Below are 19,386 nucleotides of genomic sequence, written 5' to 3'. Positions count from 1 at the left end.
TTAAAGCGAAGAAGCTTCTCGATGTAAAATGATATATGTGCTGCCATTCGTGTCGAATTGTTCCTTATTTAGAAGATTTTTCTACAAAAAATAGCGATCACTATACGGAATGTTCCGGTTAGCTCATATTTTCGGTTTTATTTTAGATTTATTTTAAATAGAACATAAATAAAAATAAATGTTTTTGATAACTTTTACTTTTAAATTAGACTTTTAAGAATTCAAATTATATTTACTAAACCATTCGCATAAATGAAATTATTTGAATTATCAAGATAATCTGACACGAGTTGGGCAGGGGACAGGTAAATTCGATGGTCTTAAATATTTTAAAATCTTTATAAAATTTATATTTGGTAAAGTAACAACAAATCGAGAATTTATATATAATTTTAAAAATATCTTTTTTCACTTAAATCGATATATTCTACTAGACGTCATTCATCATGAAAAAATAATTAAACAAAGTTGAGAGACACGGCGAAAACCTACGGTACAAATTTTTTTGAAATTGCTCTCAAGTCATTATGTAAATTATTAAGCCATCCATTAAAACACCGTCCACAAACGAAGTTCGAGGCGTAGGTAGGTAAGCTTGTAATATCGATATAAAATCCTGCGTTAATAATTCATTTACTACGCGCATTCATTGTTATGTACTGTCTAAGATCATGCTTCGATATGCCTGCCGTATGTAAATCCGGTTCGACGATCTGGTTGACGTGGTTGGTAGATACTTGCCTTCCACGCCGAAGGTTGTGGGTTCGATTCCCACCCAGGACAGACATTTGTGTGCATGAACATGTCTGTTTGTCCTGAGTCTGGGTGTAATTATCTATATAAGTATGTATTTACAAAAGTAAATAAAAAAGAATATAATAGAATAGAAAAGTAGTATATGTAGTATATCAGTTGTCTGATTTCCATAGTACAAGCTCTGCTTAGTTTGGGATCAGATGGCCGTGCGTGAATACTGCCCTGGTATAAAAACATACCATCGACATTTTAATTGGCGCAGATAGGTTTTGGGATCTATTAGAAGACGGAAAGATTCGTTTGTCTAGTGGTCCATTTATACAGAACACCAAATTAGGCTGGATTATTTCCGGACCTATCGTAAATAATTATACACGTAAACAATACTAGAGAAACGACAACAAACTTTACTAGAATATAAACTTCTTTGACACCCTGATTCTTATGAAATTCCGTGTTATTTATGCCGCATCATGGCGTGTGCTCGAGCTCAGAACCGCCACCAAGTTGCGCGTGGTGTTTGAAGCAAGCGTATCATATATATAATATAAACTAAATAAGCGTAAAGGCGGCCTTAGTGTAGACGAGTTAGACTACGCTGATAAAACATTAGCACGATTTTGTCAAATTGAATCTTATCCGATTGAATATAAGGCGTTGTCTTATAAATTTATTATTAAAAATAAAAGTTTTTTGTCTAAATTAAATTTATTTCTAGATGACAACAAAATAATGCGTCTATGTGGTCGTTTAGTTAATTCCGATGAATTTATTTACGTTAAAAAACATCGTATTATAATTATAAGTAAACATTATTTTGCTACTTTATTATTTCGCCATGAGCACATTCGGCTACTCCACGCTGCTCCACAGGCAGTACTTTTTCATTTACGCGAATCATGGTGGCATGTAGGAGGTAGGACTAAACTCGCCAGGTAGTACACAGTTGTGTTACCTGTACACGCATTAGAGGTAAAACGCTTACTACTATGATGGGTAACTTACCTAGCGAACTCTCCTGTAGTAGATTTGTGACAATCAATAAGAAAGTGTAACGCTTCTATATTGAATAAAGATTTTTGACTTTGACTTTGACTCCAGCGAAGCATATTTATTAACATTAAAAAGATTTATTTTACGCCGCGGTAAGCCTGCACGAAATTTATTGTGATAACGGTTGCAACTTTATACCAATTATAAATGAATTTTCAAAATTCTTAAATACATGTAGTTCTGATATTGTAGAATTCGCAACCAGGGAAAATATTAAATATCATTTTATTCCCTCTCATTATACGTATTTTGGTGGTCTATGGAAAGCAGGAGTAAAGTCGAGTAAATACCATCTTCAAAGTGTAATAGGGAATGCGCACCTTACTTTCAAAGATTACAGCACAGTATTAGCTCAAATAGAAGCCGTATTAAATTCCCACCCTTTGTCTCCTCTTTTTCCCGATCCACAGGATTAGTCCCCGCTCACTCCAGTCCATTTTTTAATTGGCTGACCCCTGACTGCACCAGCCTGTGTTCCTACGAGTCATCCCCAGCGATACCAGAGGGATAGCTTCGCCAACACGTCTGAAACCGGTGGGCGAAGAAATACATCTCCGAGCTGCGGGTGCAGACAAATTGGACGATGAATAAAGACGAGGTCAAGCCAAACTCCTTAATGGTTTTTGAGGATAATAACCTCCCACCGTTGAAGTAGCATTTAGGACGTGTCCTTCGCACAATTTTAGGACAAGATGGCATATCCCGGGTGGCCGATAGACAGACGTCATCAGGCCTGGTGCGGCGCGCATTCGCCAATATTTGTTCTCTTTTCCAAGATGTGTTCGACACTGATGCAAAAACTAAAGACCATTGAAAGCCACTGCTTCCAAGGCCGAGGGCATGTTCATACTTCCTATCCAATTAAGGACGGGTAGCGACATCTCGTGTCGAGAAACTTAACCAAACACAACGTCATACTTTTTATCAGTCGCGATTGGTTAAACTTAAATATTGTACCCGTACCCCCTCTCCTTGATCTCTGTACATTCGCTTAAGACATTACATGCAATTTTGATTGAGAGCCTAACGCATTTATTTATTTTTCTACACCCATCATTATCCTTCATCCATCATCTTGGGTTATTCAAACCCTCACAACTGCCGCTACACTCCGATTAAAAAAAAGTATATCAATATATCCACTGGAAAGCCTTCTCTCTTATTAGAAAAGATTTGCTGAAGATAACTGTCTCTACTACCCTCAAATCTTCAATATACCGAAATAACGTTTGATTTCAGAAAAAAATCGTACCCATATACACAGATGAGGTATCTACACAGCGAACAGCACCAAAACCTAACACCACGACCGTCGAAGCCCTTAGCGATGAGAATCTGCAAGAGAAGATTGCGGAACTCACGAATGCTAAGATTAAATATGGAAAATTTGACAATATGACCTCGATCGAGCTCCGAGATGGATCCGCTATGCCTGTTATTGCAGTTGGCACAGCTTTGGTAAGTAAAATACTTTCTATTTATTATAAGTATACATTTACTTTGTGGTAGGGCTGAGCTAGCTTTCTGAGTAGGTACTATCTACTTATTAGATATCGTTACACCGGTTAAAGGATGAGTGAGCTAGTGTAACTTTAGGCACAACGGACATAACATCTTAGTTCACAAGATTAGTGGCGGTTTGACTATCTAAAGTATAATTAGTATTTCTCCCAGTACCATGTCTATGCGGAGGTGACCACCTACCATTAGATAACTCACTTGCCAGTCTAACTACCTATTTTAAATAAAAACATAAATACTATATGTCTGTATATACAAAGATGCTCTTTATTTTATTAACATATATAATATATTGACTTACTTGTAGGTCTAGTGGCTTAATGTAAGTCCGCAGACCCGGAGGTCCTGGGTTCAATTCCCAGGTCAGGCCAATAAAAAGCTATGGGTTTTTCTGGCAGAAAATTCTCAGTAGCAGTGCGGAGTCTGGAAGTTCCTGCGCCTGAACTCTTACGTTCGTGACGAATTGCCGTCCCATCGGGTTATGAGAGCTAAGGAAAAGAGAGTGCAACTCTGTTTGCGCACACACTTGTGCACTATAATATCTCCTGCGCATTTAGCTAATCTTTCTTGAGATTGGCTGCCGTGGCCGAAATCGTTCTGGAGGACATTAATATATAAAATATTATCTTCTATGATCTGCAGCTGGAACCAAAGCTGATCAAACATATAATAGGCGCTGCGATCGATCTCGGCTACCGCGCCATAGACACCGCATTCATCTACGGAAACGAGAAACTAGTAGGCGAGGCGATACAGGCTAAAATAAACGACGGAACTGTAAGACGGTAAGTTGTCTGTGGTTTCATTCTAATAGAATTTTCAAAGTACTATTCTGTGCATTTGTATTATACAAACTTTTGTCACATCAATGCAGACAACATAGTTTCCCTTTGTGAGGCTACGGGGAAAACCCGAAAAATAAACCTTAGCTTTAAAGGCGTGGCTTAATTCACGTGTAACAAAGCAGAATCCCTTTTGGGAGATTTTACGCTTAGAATTCAGATGAGATTGAACGAATTCGTTAAAATATCATACCGCTATTACGGTTAAAGACTATCTTTGATATCCTTCGGCAAATTATTGTGGGTGCGTGTTCCTTCAAACAAAATACTTTTTTTGCCGTAGTTTGTCCTTGATGGGCCTAAACATATGTTATTAGCATTTCTAATAATTCGCTTATGAATATTTCTTTTTTCGTAAAAGTAATTTGAGAGTGTATATCTTTTGTAAGGATTTTTCTAATATGAATGCAGGTGCTCTGTCTATATATTTGAGTTAGGTTCATTAGTTTTGTATCCTTATAAATTTTTATAGTAGGTGTTAAATAGTTGTATTTAAATAGAGTCTTTATGAGTTTATTTCATAAACGTAAATAAAAGTAAATAACCCACTGCTGGGCAAGGCCTCCTCTCCTTTTTTAAAAGGTTTGGAGCTTACTCCAACACGCTGTTCAAATATCTCAAAAGCACCCGCATTGGTTACACGTGCCAGTTTTTATCCACATGTAGGTTTCCTCACGATGTTTGCCTATAATTTACTTTCAAATTGATCACAAGAAAATACAGTGGTGCTTGTACGGGTGTCGAACTCGGAATCAGCGGTTAAGATTCCCGTCTTCTAACTAATGGGTCATCGTGGCTCGATAAATTAAAATGTATATAATTAGATTGATTTTTAAATCAATTAAATTCTCAGTCATATCTAATGCTTACTATAGCATATATTACTATATCATATATATGCTTACTATAATATGTAATTGTTTGTTTCTCAGTGACGAGTTGTACATAATGGCCAAGCTGTGGAGTACGTTCCATCGGCGTGACCTGGTGTTGAAGGCCTGCAAGCAGTCCTTGGAAATAATGGGGTTGGAGTACTTCGACCTTTACTTAATACACAATCCTATGTCGCTTAAGGTGAGTTTCGTATGAAAAGGTAAAAAGTTGCTATTATCAATTAATCGAAGTCAACTGCTGGATATTATGCACCAATATACTGTTCACGTATTGCACACGCAGCCTTGAGGCGGACTGTTAATGCTATCTTTTGAAAGATTTCAAGATAAAATCATAGACAATTTTTATTACTTTTTATAGTTTTGACATATTCCTAACAACAAATAATTGATTACAGGAGGGTGACAACCCTTTACCAAAAATCGCGAATGTTCTCCAATACTCCGAGCACGATTACCTCGAAGCCTGGTACGGTATCGAGGACCTGATACAACAGGGTCTCGTGAAAAGGGGGGGAGTGAGCAACTTCAACTCTGTGCAAGTTGAGAAAGTTTTAGACAAGGGGAAGATTAAGCCAGTTATAAATCAGGTCAGTAATGCTAAATAAGATTTGCTGAAGACAATAATAGGTAATGGTCCAAAGGAATTAGGAATTACACCATCGAAACGCCTATATGTGGCAGAGATCGTAATGGAAGCCCTCTCTGCCAGGAGAAACTTGAATGGTGATGCTTCCCGAGTACCTGCGCAGTATTCATATAGGAATCTACGAACAGTACAATGAGTACAATTAATCCGATGAGATGTCGGTTAACACTGGCAACTTCATAACTAAAATCTAGTTCTATCTCCTGTGTAGATAGCAAGTCCACGAAAGATGGATAATTAAACATTAATAATTTAATCCACAGGTCGAAAGTCATCCATACTTGACACAACAACGCTTGGACGAATTCTGTACGACTCGCAATGTCAAGCTAAGCTGCTTCGGTGTGTTGGGCTCTAAGGGGACACCATTGGAACTGAAGAGTGATTTACCACCAGTTATAGATGATCCTTTAGTTCAGGTCATGTCTGCGAGATTGGGGATCAAGCCAAGCCAGCTGCTTATAGCGTAAGTCTGTGATGGATAAGTTTTATTTGAGTAATGTTTTAGTACGCAAGGTGGTGACTCCCTTTCATCTTGCTATTGCGCCAAATGCGCTCTGCCTCCATTGCCACCAAGCGAATAATATAAGGATTATTCACTTCCAATGTCACCAGACCAGCGAGAAACCCAGATATTCCTATATCCTCCTATCTTCAGATCAAAGGCCGTTGAGTCCTAATCCCCTTCCCATCCTTCACATTTATTTATATGAGAACCTCCGCCTGGTGCTACCGACACGACATCGTAAATATACAATATACGCTGCTTGAATTATTACGAATTTACAATTACAAATTATTAATATCGTTAATTATATATATTACAGATATCAAAAACAAGCGGGCCGCAATGTAGTCGTTAAATCAACTAGCGCTACTCACTTGTGGGATAATTTACAAGCGCTGAACTTGAAACTGGATGAGTCCAATATTACGGCGCTTAACGCCCTCAACAGGAACAAGCGTACATTCACATTTGTGGGGTGAGTTTATCAAAAGTACCTATTCCGATCGATGGAGATTATTAAGCGTAAAAATTAAAAATGATTTTGTATTTAGAACGTTTTTATCCGTCTATGCTCATTAATATTCATTTAACGATCAGCAAAGGAATTAATTAGGTTTATTTAAAGAACATAGATTATAGTCCTTCGAATCGGATTAATGGTCCTAATTTAAAACTAATATAAAAATATTACGATTCTACTAACAAATTGTCGCAATCGAATCGGAACAGTGTCCGTTTTCCTATTCTTTAATTTAAAATTAAAAGAGAATGACCAAAAAAGTAAGGACCCTGGTCCAAATAAAGAGACTTATATAATAAATTGTCTAACTAGTGAGTCATTAAAACCAGACCGCAACAAAAAGTATGCAGTCAGTAAAAACTGAGTTATAACTGAATGAACTCATGTTTTTCGCCTTTTTATGCGAAAAATATCGTTAATATAATTTAAAAAAGTTAAGCTATTTTTTTAAATATAATCATAACTTTTTACTTATAGCTTTTTTTGTCTCGTAGTTAAAGTAACTCTTTCTTTAATGGACTATAAGTCAACACTCGTTAGTGATGGATATTAGAACCATTTTTGGCCATTCTCCTTTATTAGTAAGGACTGTTTTTGCTATGAAATAATTCAATGTGTTGTCAACATTAACATAAAAAAAACTTCTTTATAACGTTTTTTATATCTCAATGGTTGTCAATGAGATGCCAAGGATAGAATCTCTAAAAAGCCAAATCTCTTGGGCTTGTATATTACAAGCTACTTTCGGTAAACAATATAATATAATAATATGTAACTGAAATAGTCATATATATTGCTTAAATTAAATATATTAAGTATTTTTTAATGTAAAAATATTGTTTTTTTTTTCAGAATGGGAGAGACTCACAAGAACTATCCTTTTAATATACCTTTTTAATTATTAATAGTTCTTGACAGAAGTGACGAGCCGAATTCGAGCCATTTTTTACGTCATTTTGACATTTTTTTTCTAGTTTAAGTTCATTTTTCTCTATAGAAGATAAGATAGAATAAGATGTTACGATATTTCAATTGAAATATTTTTTTGTAGTAACTTTTTGTCGTATTTTTAGTAATATTTACTCGTTAATGGAAGAGAGCGAATTCTGATGAACGAAATGTCTTAAAAGTGTGTGACTTGACTAACCACCTATGTTATTTTCATAAGCAATTTGTAGTAGAATTAAAAGTAAAAAAGTACGTATGTCATGACGTTTTTAGTTTAGTAGTAATTGTGTAAAATTCCATTATTTCGGAATATATTTTATAAATGACAAAAAGCGCATTACGCGCCTTTTGAATTGCATTTTGACATTTTATTTTTTTATAATTATGTTTTTTTTAATCCATTTACCGAGTTCGATGAATTATGCATTATTCCATAACAATTTTTTTTAATATTAAGTATTTTGATAAATGATTATTGATAATTTGTGAAACTTTTGACACATTACCCAAATGTGTGATTAGGAATAATTTTGTGTACTTAGTTTTAATTCCAGTATTATTTTTAATGTACTCAATGGAATGAATAATAATTCCTAGTGTAAGTTAATTTTTTATTTTTGATCATGTATTTGATTCCCATACTTTTCTATTAATTTGCTATTAATTAAAATGTAATTGAGGAATTAAATGATAATTTTAATAAATTTATTTTATTTTATTGAAGTGACACTCATCTTGCTCATTAACAATACAAGCATGTCTTATCGTGTTTAAAATCGCATCATATATATATGATGAATTATCTTTGAACATGTTTTTCAAAGATAATTCATAATATATATATTCAACCATTGGACGATTAATAGTTACATAATCCGCGCGATCAGATTGGGATACAACCTTTTGGTACTGAGACGCGCGGTACCAGCGGTAGCTTTGGCAAACTCGTGTTGATGATTTGCGAGTCAAAATATTTGAATAATAAATACTTTAAAAAAATTATATATAAAATATATATAACGTTGTTACTTGTCTGGTAGTAATGATTTTTGCTTGTGACTTGCTACAGTATTACTAGTTCAGTAATATTAAACAGCAAGATTTGTAAAATGTTTAAATATAAACTATTATAAATATTTGATTCCGTTGAACATAACAATCGCATATAATACAAATCATATTAATCTTTTCCATATTATCGTTCAGAAACTCTTTACAAACGCTCGTTTGAGAACTTAATTTCGACTTACAAGGACGCACAGATTACATATATAAATGTACAAATAACACAAAATTTTTGATGTAATGATGTAACAGCCTGTGAATGTCCCACTGCTGGGCTAAAGGCCTCCTCTCCTCTTTTTGAGGAGAAGGTTTGGAGCTTATTCCACCACGCTGCTCCAATGCGGGTTGGTGGAATACACATGTGGCAGAATTTCAGTGAAATTAGACACATGCAGGTTTCCTCACGATGTTTTCCTTCACCGTAAAGCACGAGATGAATTTGTGAGGGCTATTGCTTCCCTAACTATTTCGGAGGTTTCTTGAGTATCGTAATAAACTTGTTGATGCTTCAGGTGGAATGATTTTATTTGAAATTTACACAGATATATATACAAAAATGACAATTATTAATAACCAATCGGAAGGGCTATAACAAGAATAAAATTCTTTAAGAAAATTATGTACAAATCAAAACATTGGATTTTCTACCAATAGCGAGTGAGTATGTAAGAACAATAATTATTTCTTACGAATTGTACGAGAGGTGAGGGGCGCACCGTCGCCGCGGGGGGCACCATATAAATACGCGCCTATCTGTGTCCATACAAAACTCGGCGTATGTGCTCCTACGTTTTAGTAACCGCGCGCCTTCGGCTCGCGACGGTCATATGCTTGATGTTTTGTATGGACGCTGCGTGTGGTAGGTAATGTAGGTCCCACATCACTCCCCCTCAAGAAAATCGTACGGATGGCTTGACTTTTCTTCCAGATCTCGTCGTGTAGGTCGGAGAGTTGTCCTGGCATCTGCTGCTGACCGGTGGGTCCTCAGACGATGGCGACTCGTTGTATGTATATGCTGGCTTGAGTCGGTCCAATGTGACAACTGTCGTGCGTGTTGGCAGTTGTATCTGGAAGTACTTGTCGTAGCGTTTCAAAACTTCGTAAGGCCCATCGTACGGCGGAGTTAGTGGAGCTCGAACTGTATCGTTGCGCACGAATACATGCGTACACGTCGCTAGGTCTTTATAAACAAATGGTTTGTTTTGCGGCGTGTGCGAGCGCGGCGTTGGTTGTAGCGTTGCCATGGTCTCGGTGAGGCGGCGTACATACTCGGCATCGTCAATCTTCGACTGTGTAGGTACGAAGAAATCCGCAGGTATGCGCAGAGTAGTACCGTAGGTCATAATTGCCGGACTAAAGTTGTTATCGCTGCGTAACGCCGTGCGTAAACCGAGTAGCACGGTGGGTAACTCGTCCGTCCATTGAATTGTAGCTTCGCGCGCTATCAGTGCAGCTTTCAGGGTTCGGTGCCATCGCTCAATTTGGCCATTCGATTGCGGGTGGTATGCAGTAGTTCGAATTCTTGTAATTCCGAATCTTTTCATGAGAGAATTGAATAGCTCGGATTCGAACTGACGTCCTTGATCCGTTGATATACGCAGCGGGCAACCGAAACGTGCGATCCATTGTTCGTATAAGGCTTTTGCTACGTTTTCAGCTGTTATATCTTGTATCGGTACTGCTTCGGGCCACTTCGTACAGCGATCGATCATAGTCACTAGATATCGACAATCCTTCGACGGTCTTAGCGGTCCGACTATGTCGATGTGTATATGTTCGAAGCGCTGTGACGGCGGGAACTCGCCTAAGGGTGTGACGACGTGTCGATGTATTTTTGCTCGTTGACAATTAATACACGCCTTAGTCCATGTACCGATGTCTGTGTTCATGTTCGGCCAAAAGTATTTCGAACTTATTTGTTTTCTTGATGTCCGCACGCTCGGGTGGCATAGATCGTGTTGCGCTTTGAATGCTGCGTAGCGATAAATGCTCGGTAGGTACGGTCGCGGCGTCGCGGTAGACAGCTCGCATGTAATTGGCTGCTGTATCCCAGGCATCGCGACGTCGGCGAATTTCAAGTTAGGTTGTCTTCGTAATGATTTTAGTTCTTCGTCGTTATGTTGATCGATGGCTAATTTATTGAAATTGATGATCATCGGGCATTGAATGTCTTCTATGCGTGAGAGAGCGTCGGCGACTGTGTTTTCTTCCCCTTGTATGTATTTGATATTTGAGCAGAATTGACTAATGAAATGTCGTTGTCGTTCTCTTCTCGGAGTGTCGGTACTATTTGCTTGGCGATGTAGTGCGTAGGCAAGTGGCTTGTGATCGGTGTACACAGTCACTTCGCATCCCTCGATGAGTCGTCGGAAGTGTTTTACAGCTGTATAGATCGCTAGTAATTCGCGATCGTATACACTGTAGCGGCGTTGTGTAGCACTCATTGCTTTTGAGAAGTATGCGAGCGGTTTCCATTCGTTGTTTACTTTCTGTTGTAGTATGGCGCCGAGACTGTGATCTGAAGCGTCAGTCATGATGCTGAGTTGTGTACCGGGTAGCGGATGAGTCAAAGTTGTAGCTTTTAAAATGCTTTGACGGCAATTTTCAAAGGCTACGTCGGCTTCCGGTGTCCACTCGATCGGTGTTTTGTCGTTTTTCTTACGGTTGTGCAAATATTTGTTGAGTTCGTGTTGAAGTTCGGCTTGATGTAGTAGGCAGTCTCGATAGAAATTCAACATGCCTAGGAAGCGACGTAACTCGACGATGGTTTTCGGTTTCGGATATTTTGAAATGGCTTCGATGCGATCTTCAGTCGGTTTGATTCCGTCCGCTGAGACTTCGTAACCGAGAAAATTAATTTTACTTTTTCCGAATTCGCATTTTTCTATTTTCAGTGTGACGCCAAATTTTTCTAATCGCTGTAATACTTGATGTAATAATTCAATGTGTTTTTCTTCGTTTTCGGAATATAATAAGATGTCATCGACGAAACAGAAGCAGTTTTCGACGCCTCGGAGTACTTCGTGCATAAATCGCTGGAATGTCTGGCTCGCGTTACGTAGTCCAAAGGTCATGCAGTTGAATTCAAACAAACCGAATGGAGTTATAATCGCGGTTTTCTGTGCGTCTTCCTCAGCAATTGGTATCCAGTAGTAAGCCATTTTTAAGTCGATCTTCGAGAATATTGTCTTGTTATGAAGTTGATATGTGAAGTCTTGTATGCGAGGTATCGGATAGCGGTCGGGTAGTGTGATCGCATTTAGACGTCTGTAGTCACCGCAAACTCGTAAGCCGCCGTCCTTCTTCTTCACAACGTGTAGCGGGCTCGCCCAGGGACTGTTTGACGGTTTGCAGATGCCCATTTCCAGCATATTCTCGAACTCAGTCTTTGCAGCTTTATACTTATCCGGTGGAAGCGGACGCGGACGGGCGTAGAGTGGCGGGCCAGTTGTCTCGATATGGTGGACGACGTTATGCTTTGAAGGTTGTTTGAGTGACATGGGTCGAAGTACATCTGGATATTGCTTCAGTACGTGGTAATAGGCTTGGTTTGTGCCGATTACGTGTACCTTTTCTGTTTCTGTTTCAGCGCCTGTAGAAATTTCAATAGCATCGACGGAAAGTTCGGTGACTTTATCTATTAGTTTCTTCTTATGCAGGTCTACTAATAGTTTGAAGTGTCGTAGAAAGTCAGCTCCCAAGATCGATGTTTTGACGTCAGCGATGATGAATGTCCATAGAAAGTTTCGTCGTAAACCAAAATCCAATCTTAACGTTTTTTCGCCATACGTCTTGATAGGTGTGTTGTTTGCGGCAAATAATCTGCAGGCGTTTTCGATTTTTGTATTGCTTCTATAATTTGATGCTGATAATACGGATATATCGGCGCCGGTATCCACGAGGAAACGTTCTCGAGTGTTGCGATCGTAGATACATAGGCGGTTGCTGGCAGTAGGGACATCGAGGTCCGCCGTAGTCGATGTCGGAGCTAGTTTAAAGCTTTGTTTCTTCGGCAACATGGCGATTCGCAACGCTTCGCTTTATCGCCGAATCGGTAATGGTATTTACATTCCCACGTGGCATCGCCGGGCTTCACAGATGATTTGTTTCTTGTTGAGTTTGAATTGGATCGTGGCCTTGACTGGGAGCGATAGCGACGGTATTGACGATGTGTGGAGCGGCCGCGTATTTCGTTGATTTCTAGCGACAATTTTTCTAGCTGCTTCGATAACATTGCTATTTGTGTTGATACGGCGTCGTTCGTAGTTGTTGTTGCGGTCGATACAGCGGCGATCATCGCGGGCTCGGAGTATTCCGCCATCTTGTCGGCCATGGCGGCGAGTGTGTCGAGTGATGACTCGGTATTTACGGATAGAACAACGCGTATCTGAGTAGGTAAATGGTTAAGCCACTCGATACGGAGCCCTTCGTTCGTAATCATACCGGCGCTTAGTTCTCGCATCTTGCGAAGTAATTGAGAGGGTTTCTGGTCACCCAGCTGTAGACCGCTGACGAGCTTCTGGAAGTTCTTTACGTCTGATTTTTCATATACGGCGAGTAGTCGGTTCTTCAATATGATGTATTTATCAGTAGCCGGCGTGTCGTATAGAATGTCGGTGACGTGTTGCAGGTCCGTGGCTTGCAGCTGTTGCAGGACGTAACGGAACTTCTGATCATCGGACGTCTTCAAGGGGTCGACGACAGCTTCAAATTGTATGAACCAGGCTCGTGGAAGGTCCCTCCAGAATGGTAGTATCCGTGACTGTACGGAGATGGCTGCCAGGTCTACCTCGGCCAGAGGTTTGGGGTCTTGAGCAGCAGTATCTTGATCCATTTTCTCAACGTCGGTAGGTCACCACTGTGAGGGCTATTGCTTCCCTAACTATTTCGGAGGTTTCTTGAGTATCGTAATAAACTTGTTGATGCTTCAGGTGGAATGATTTTATTTGAAATTTACACAGATATATATACAAAAATGACAATTATTAATAACCAATCGGAAGGGCTATAACAAGAATAAAATTCTTTAAGAAAATTATGTACAAATCAAAACATTGGATTTTCTACCAATAGCGAGTGAGTATGTAAGAACAATAATTATTTCTTACGAATTGTACGAGAGGTGAGGGGCGCACCGTCGCCGCGGGGGGCACCATATAAATACGCGCCTATCTGTGTCCATACAAAACTCGGCGTATGTGCTCCTACGTTTTAGTAACCGCGCGCCTTCGGCTCGCGACGGTCATATGCTTGATGTTTTGTATGGACGCTGCGTGTGGTAGGTAATGTAGGTCCCACAAATTATAATCACAAATTAAGCACATGAAAATTCAGTGGTGCTTGCCCGGGTTTGAACCCACGATCATCGGTTAAGATTCACATGTTCTTACCACTGGGCCATCTCGGCTTATTATACAAAATTTTTGCTATACTTTAATAAAAATATTTTTTTATAGTTACGAATCTATTATGAATTTTATGAGAATCTTCCAAGCGTTAATAAAAAAAAATGTCACTAATACTTTTGTGATAATAAAACAACTAATCAATACATACAATTTATTTAAAAATTCATTAAAATTAAAAATAAACGGCCTTACTTATATTAGCGGGCGATTATTTAAACAATGCGGTCTTTTTTTTCAAATGTCAATTCATAATGACAGAAAGAGAGAAGTCAGTAGTCAGGCCGTAAAACAAACATTATTAAGTCATCCTGCAACATTTAACATTATTTATACAGTACTTAGTACTCATACACACAATAAATTCTCTCTCTTTCACACACATAATACATTTAATGGAGAGAAAAGAACAAAACAATCATATCAAACATTTTAATCAAACATAACAATTTTCTTTCATAACTTACTTCGGGAAATGATTGTCACTCTCTATTACTCGGATTATTTACAGGAGAGACAAGAACAAAACATATTTTACGTTTATTTTCTCATACATATCAGATTTTCTTCATGTAACTGGCTTCGGTTTTGATAGGGGTTTCTTTAGTAATCCTGAAATAATAATTACTATTAGATTACAAATTTAACATCATAGCTCTCTGTACACGGAAACTGAGAGTTCGAGCGTGATGACTATGTATTGTTTACTGGTGGTAGGGCTTTGTGCAAGCTCGTCTGGGTAGGTACCACCATCCACCCACTCATCAGATATTCTACCGCAAAACAGCAGTACTTAGTATTGTTGTGTTCCGGATTAAAGGGTGAATGAGCCAGTGTAATTACAGGCACAAGGGACTTAACATCTTAGTTATCAAGGTTGGTGGCGCATTGGTTATGTAAACGATGGATGACATTTCTTACAATGCCAATGTCTATGGGCGGTGGTGACCACTTACCATCATGTGGCCCATATGCTCGTGTACGCCTTCCTATTCTATAAAAAAAAGTTCTTGGTTTAGAGTGTATTTTAAATCGATTTTAAAATTACCTCAACAGCAACGCTCGGTGTGTTCACCGCTGATAGCACGGACTTGGCCAGTTCCTGTTTGTGTGCCACCTTCACGGGGGACACGTTTAAGTTTCTGTAGGACACGGGCGCGAATAGACGGTTCTGAAATAGCAAACATCAGAATTACAAATCGAAGATAAATAATTTTTGTTCGCTGGTGAATAAATGATAGTAATGCCGAGATGGCCCAGTGGTAAGAATAATAATAATAACCCCCCCGGGAATCACCTTGCCGTGGTGGAAGGGCTTACGGGTAGCTGGTACTGGTTCTTGTGGTCCTATCATCTTGACCAATACGCATTTTCACATAGCCATATAAATCTTGGCAAACACCTACCCAAACTAACGACCCAATCTTGTCATTGGAGATTAACATGGAACGCAGTAATAAAAGATATAGTTTACGGTCGCTGCCCGGGGATCGCTAGGACGCATCTGGAGCCGACGCTGAATCTCACAGCATGTGATCCGTTGGCGATGGGGGACTGAACAGGCGGGTTCCCCACGAATAATATGTTACAGCCGACCAATCACCTTCACCTTCATCTACTTCACTTTCAAATCATTCACTTTCTTTAAACTTTCCATCACTTTCAACTGCAACTTTTTTCCAGTCACCCAGCTCTTCACCACCATCACGGTGTTCATCCCATATTTCAATGCCAACAGCTGTTGCGCAGGAGGCATGTGCCATCAATGCTGCGTCCAGTGCTGGTACTTCTCGTGTGCGAAATAAATGGTCTCAGGATATGAACCGCTTTATATGGCACACATATTTACTAATTACTAAATGCGAAACAACACAAATGAATAATTATTTACAACTATTGCACGAGCAGTTTAATCAGAAATTCCCCAATATGCTAGTATCGCGACAACGTGCAGGAGATCAACGACGTGCTATTCTCAGGCGCAAATTACTATCACAGGACGTTTTAGATGAGATAAGAAATCAAGTGTCAGATAAAATACAGACAGAGGGAGAAATAATAGATTTTCCACTCAGACAATCTTCCCAGTCCGAACACCTATCCTCACAAATAAACTTGTTTAGAACGGGTAGCGACATCTCGGGTACGAGATACACAACTACATACCTCACACCAAACAACGTCATACCTTTCATGGGCCACGATTGGTTAAATTTAAATATTCTACCCGTACCCCTTCTCCTCGATGTCTGTACATTCGCTTAAGACATTACATGCAATTCGAATTGAGAACCTAACGCATGTTTTATTTTCGACACCTTCGAAACTCATCATCATCATCTTGGGTTATTCAACCCGTCACCGCTACCGCTACATTTTGGACCTTCGAGCCACATTTTGTTCTTTTCGCCACATAATTGAACAAAGTCGACGAGAAGTGCACGTGGCGGTTCGAGAAGAAAACGCAAAAGTGGCACATATCTGGACGAGTTTCGAAGAAACAAGCTGCCTAACAGACAAACGGAGGCTAAGCGCACACAGGAACTGAAGTTTTGTTGGAGCTTCATCGATTTTTTTTTTTTTTTTATAGAATAGGAAGGTGGACGAGCATATGGGCCACCTGATGGTAAGTGGTCACCAAACGCCCTTAGACATTGGCATTGTAAGAAATGTCAACCATTGCTTATAGCCAATGCGCGACCAACCTTGGGAACTAAGATTTTATGTACCTTGTGCCTGTAATTACACTGGCTCACTCACCCTTCAAACCGGAACACAACAATATCAAGTATTGCTGTTTTGCGGTAAAATATCTGATGAGTGGGTGGTAACTACCCAGACGAGCTAGCACAAAGCCCTACCACCAGTAAAAGTTACATGCAATCGGTGGGTCCATTCCTTACTCTTTTCCATCACCTCCTAGGCTCTATTGGTGCTACTATTGTGTCTGTGCTCTCAATTTCAGTGAATAGCTGCATCGTATTCCCGGAATATCGCGATTTCCAGTCAATTAGAAGTCTGGTGACGTTGCTAGCCTCAGAACGGCGGGATTGACTGATGATCATCAAACCGTGAGTACTTCTCTTTTCACTGACCACCAAAATGCGTATTGTATCCATCCGCTAAATCCCGCGGCAAATCTCCTATATTGCTAAGTGTAGAAAGTAGTGAGTTAGTTCGTGATTTAGTTAGGAAACGTGGCATTATTGAGGGTAGGCTTACCAAATTCAATAATTATTTAGAGGCGTTATAGGATGATCAATATTTTACTAATCAAAAACGCATCGATTTAAAATTAAGAATCAAGGATTTAGTTTTTTTTTTCTGTATTTCACGACATTCTAATTGAAATAGAAGAAAGGATTTCTGATAGTGAGATGAACAATTAAATCAGCGAGAACTTTTTGAATATAATTATTATAGTTTAATATCGGGTGCTGAATTTATGCTTAATACTGATGAGGTTAATGACCGCTCCTTGTTATGTCATAGTCATAATAATAATCACTCTGCTAAACTACCTACCGTCTCCATGCCTACGTTTGATAGATTGTATGAGCACTGGCTGGAGTTCAGAGACTCGTGTATCTCGCTCGTTCATAATTCTAAAGATATTTCTAACATTCAAAAGTTCCATTATCTCCCTAAAAGGTAACGCAGTCATACATTCCATAGAATTTTTAACTGACAATTATCAAGTTGCATGGGACTTGTTGCGTAACCGTTATAATAATTGCACTATTAATTCACAATCATGTCAAAGCTTTGTTTACCGCATTAACTTAAGCGTTACCATCTTTGATCAGAACGTTAATCGACACAATTAAAAAAAAAATAACGTGCTCTTAGGATCCCAGGTGAGCCAACAGACACTTAGGATACTTTGATTATTTTTATTATGGTGTCGAAGCTAGATAAAGTAACTGAAAGCGAATGGGAGACTCATAAATGCACATTGTCCCCGAACCCGATTGATAACAATTCTAAGCGATTGACTGTATATGATTTAATTAATTTCGCTTTAACGCTGGAGGCATTGCAGCGTTTACATAGTAAAGACGCACAAAACACTTACAATCAAAAACAACACAACTCTCGCAGCATGTTACGCTGCAATGTTTCCAGCGGGCCGAGTAAAACGACGACAACTGCGACCCGCTAAGTTAATCAAATCGTCCACTGTACACTTGCAAAAAGTTTATCGATAGTAATCTAGAATTAAAGCTTAAACTTGTACGCGAGAATAACTTATGTGAGAATTGTTTACAATCGGGATACTCGGTAAGCAACTATAGGTTTGTTCGTGTAGACGCTGTAGTAAAAAACATAACTCATTATTACGTAACGATAACGCTAATGTTCAGTCGCATACCATTCTACAACGAACACTGAGTTGTCGACTGTGGCTGCGAGTGATGCGCATGCGCCTTCCCCCGCGCACCGTACACCTCGGAATCCGCCCTTCCCATCCAAGTAAACAAGGCACACATGCAAGCGTTATCTATTAAATCTAAAAATGTGCAGTTCGTATTATTGTCAAGAGCGATAATTGAGGTAGGTACCGATGTACACGGTACATATCAAAAAACGAGCGCTTCTTGATAATGGAAGCCAGCGCTGTTTCATCTCTAGAGCAATTTCAAAATATAACTGTACCCTTCTGTAAAAAAAATATTTTATTTGTAATGTTGTTTTTTATTACAAACTTTACCATAATGTACTTGGGAATATAGTTTATTATAGAGAAAAATAAGAAGGAACGCGGAATCCGAGGTATTTTCTCTAAAAAAACCAAAAAAAAGATAGCGTAATTGTTTCCGTTGTTCGACTATATTTAAAAGCAAAATAAAAAAAAAAAATTGAAACTAATAAGCCTTTTTTAAATTTAACTAAACTAGTAATCCGTATTATCACTTGATAAATAAAAGAAAATAGCCGTAGCTTCAAGGATTTACACAAAATAAGTGTGTTTTATTCAGTTTTGTGACTCTTTCGCTTTTAAATTTGTTATTTTTTAATTTTACTCGGTAAATATAATATTTTACTTGATGTGGGTAGTTTTTTCGAAAAGTAATATATTTACTGAATACATAATGAAGGGGCCGCACAGAATTAAATCGTAAGAACTCGTAGATTTCATAGATTTAACTTCATAATTTTGAAGGGACATACACAGTGACAAAATGAACGTCTTAAAAGAAAATTTCACACTTCAAAATTGCCTAA

At 38.7% G+C, this 19,386-nt stretch overlaps 2 protein-coding genes across 18 annotated transcripts in view; one reads left to right on the top strand and one right to left on the bottom strand.

The window, feature by feature from the left end:
- Positions 1–19,386, bottom strand: part of LOC126779589 (hybrid signal transduction histidine kinase M-like) — a 132,909-nt gene that overhangs the window by 12,441 nt on the left and 101,082 nt on the right. For 2 of the 4 annotated variants that reach the window (XM_050503725.1, XM_050503713.1), the window contains one exon: positions 14,357–14,772. The exons of 1 other annotated variant lie outside the window; for it this stretch is intronic. In XM_050503725.1, coding sequence (XP_050359682.1) covers positions 14,729–14,772 — 44 coding nt within the window. In that variant the 3' untranslated portion in view covers positions 14,357–14,728. Of the gene's footprint in view, positions 1–14,356; positions 14,773–19,386 lie in introns of those variants that run through there. One more of the 4 variants, XR_007670372.1, reaches the window with a different exon arrangement.
- Positions 1–19,386, top strand: part of LOC126779440 (uncharacterized protein PF3D7_1120600-like) — a 124,355-nt gene that overhangs the window by 43,529 nt on the left and 61,440 nt on the right. For 3 of the 14 annotated variants that reach the window (XM_050503375.1, XM_050503378.1, XM_050503377.1), the window contains exon 13: positions 6,542–6,697. The exons of 8 other annotated variants lie outside the window; for them this stretch is intronic. In XM_050503375.1, coding sequence (XP_050359332.1) covers positions 6,542–6,697 — 156 coding nt within the window. Of the gene's footprint in view, positions 1–6,541; positions 6,698–7,594; positions 7,761–19,386 lie in introns of those variants that run through there. 3 more of the 14 variants (XM_050503373.1, XR_007670353.1, XM_050503369.1) reach the window with 3 other exon arrangements.

Source organism: Nymphalis io, chromosome 29, assembly GCF_905147045.1.
Source record: "Nymphalis io chromosome 29, ilAglIoxx1.1, whole genome shotgun sequence".
NCBI lineage: Eukaryota > Metazoa > Arthropoda > Insecta > Lepidoptera > Nymphalidae > Nymphalis > Nymphalis io.
The sequence above is the reverse complement of the archived record's forward strand: the minus strand, read 5'-3'. Positions and strand labels throughout refer to the sequence as shown.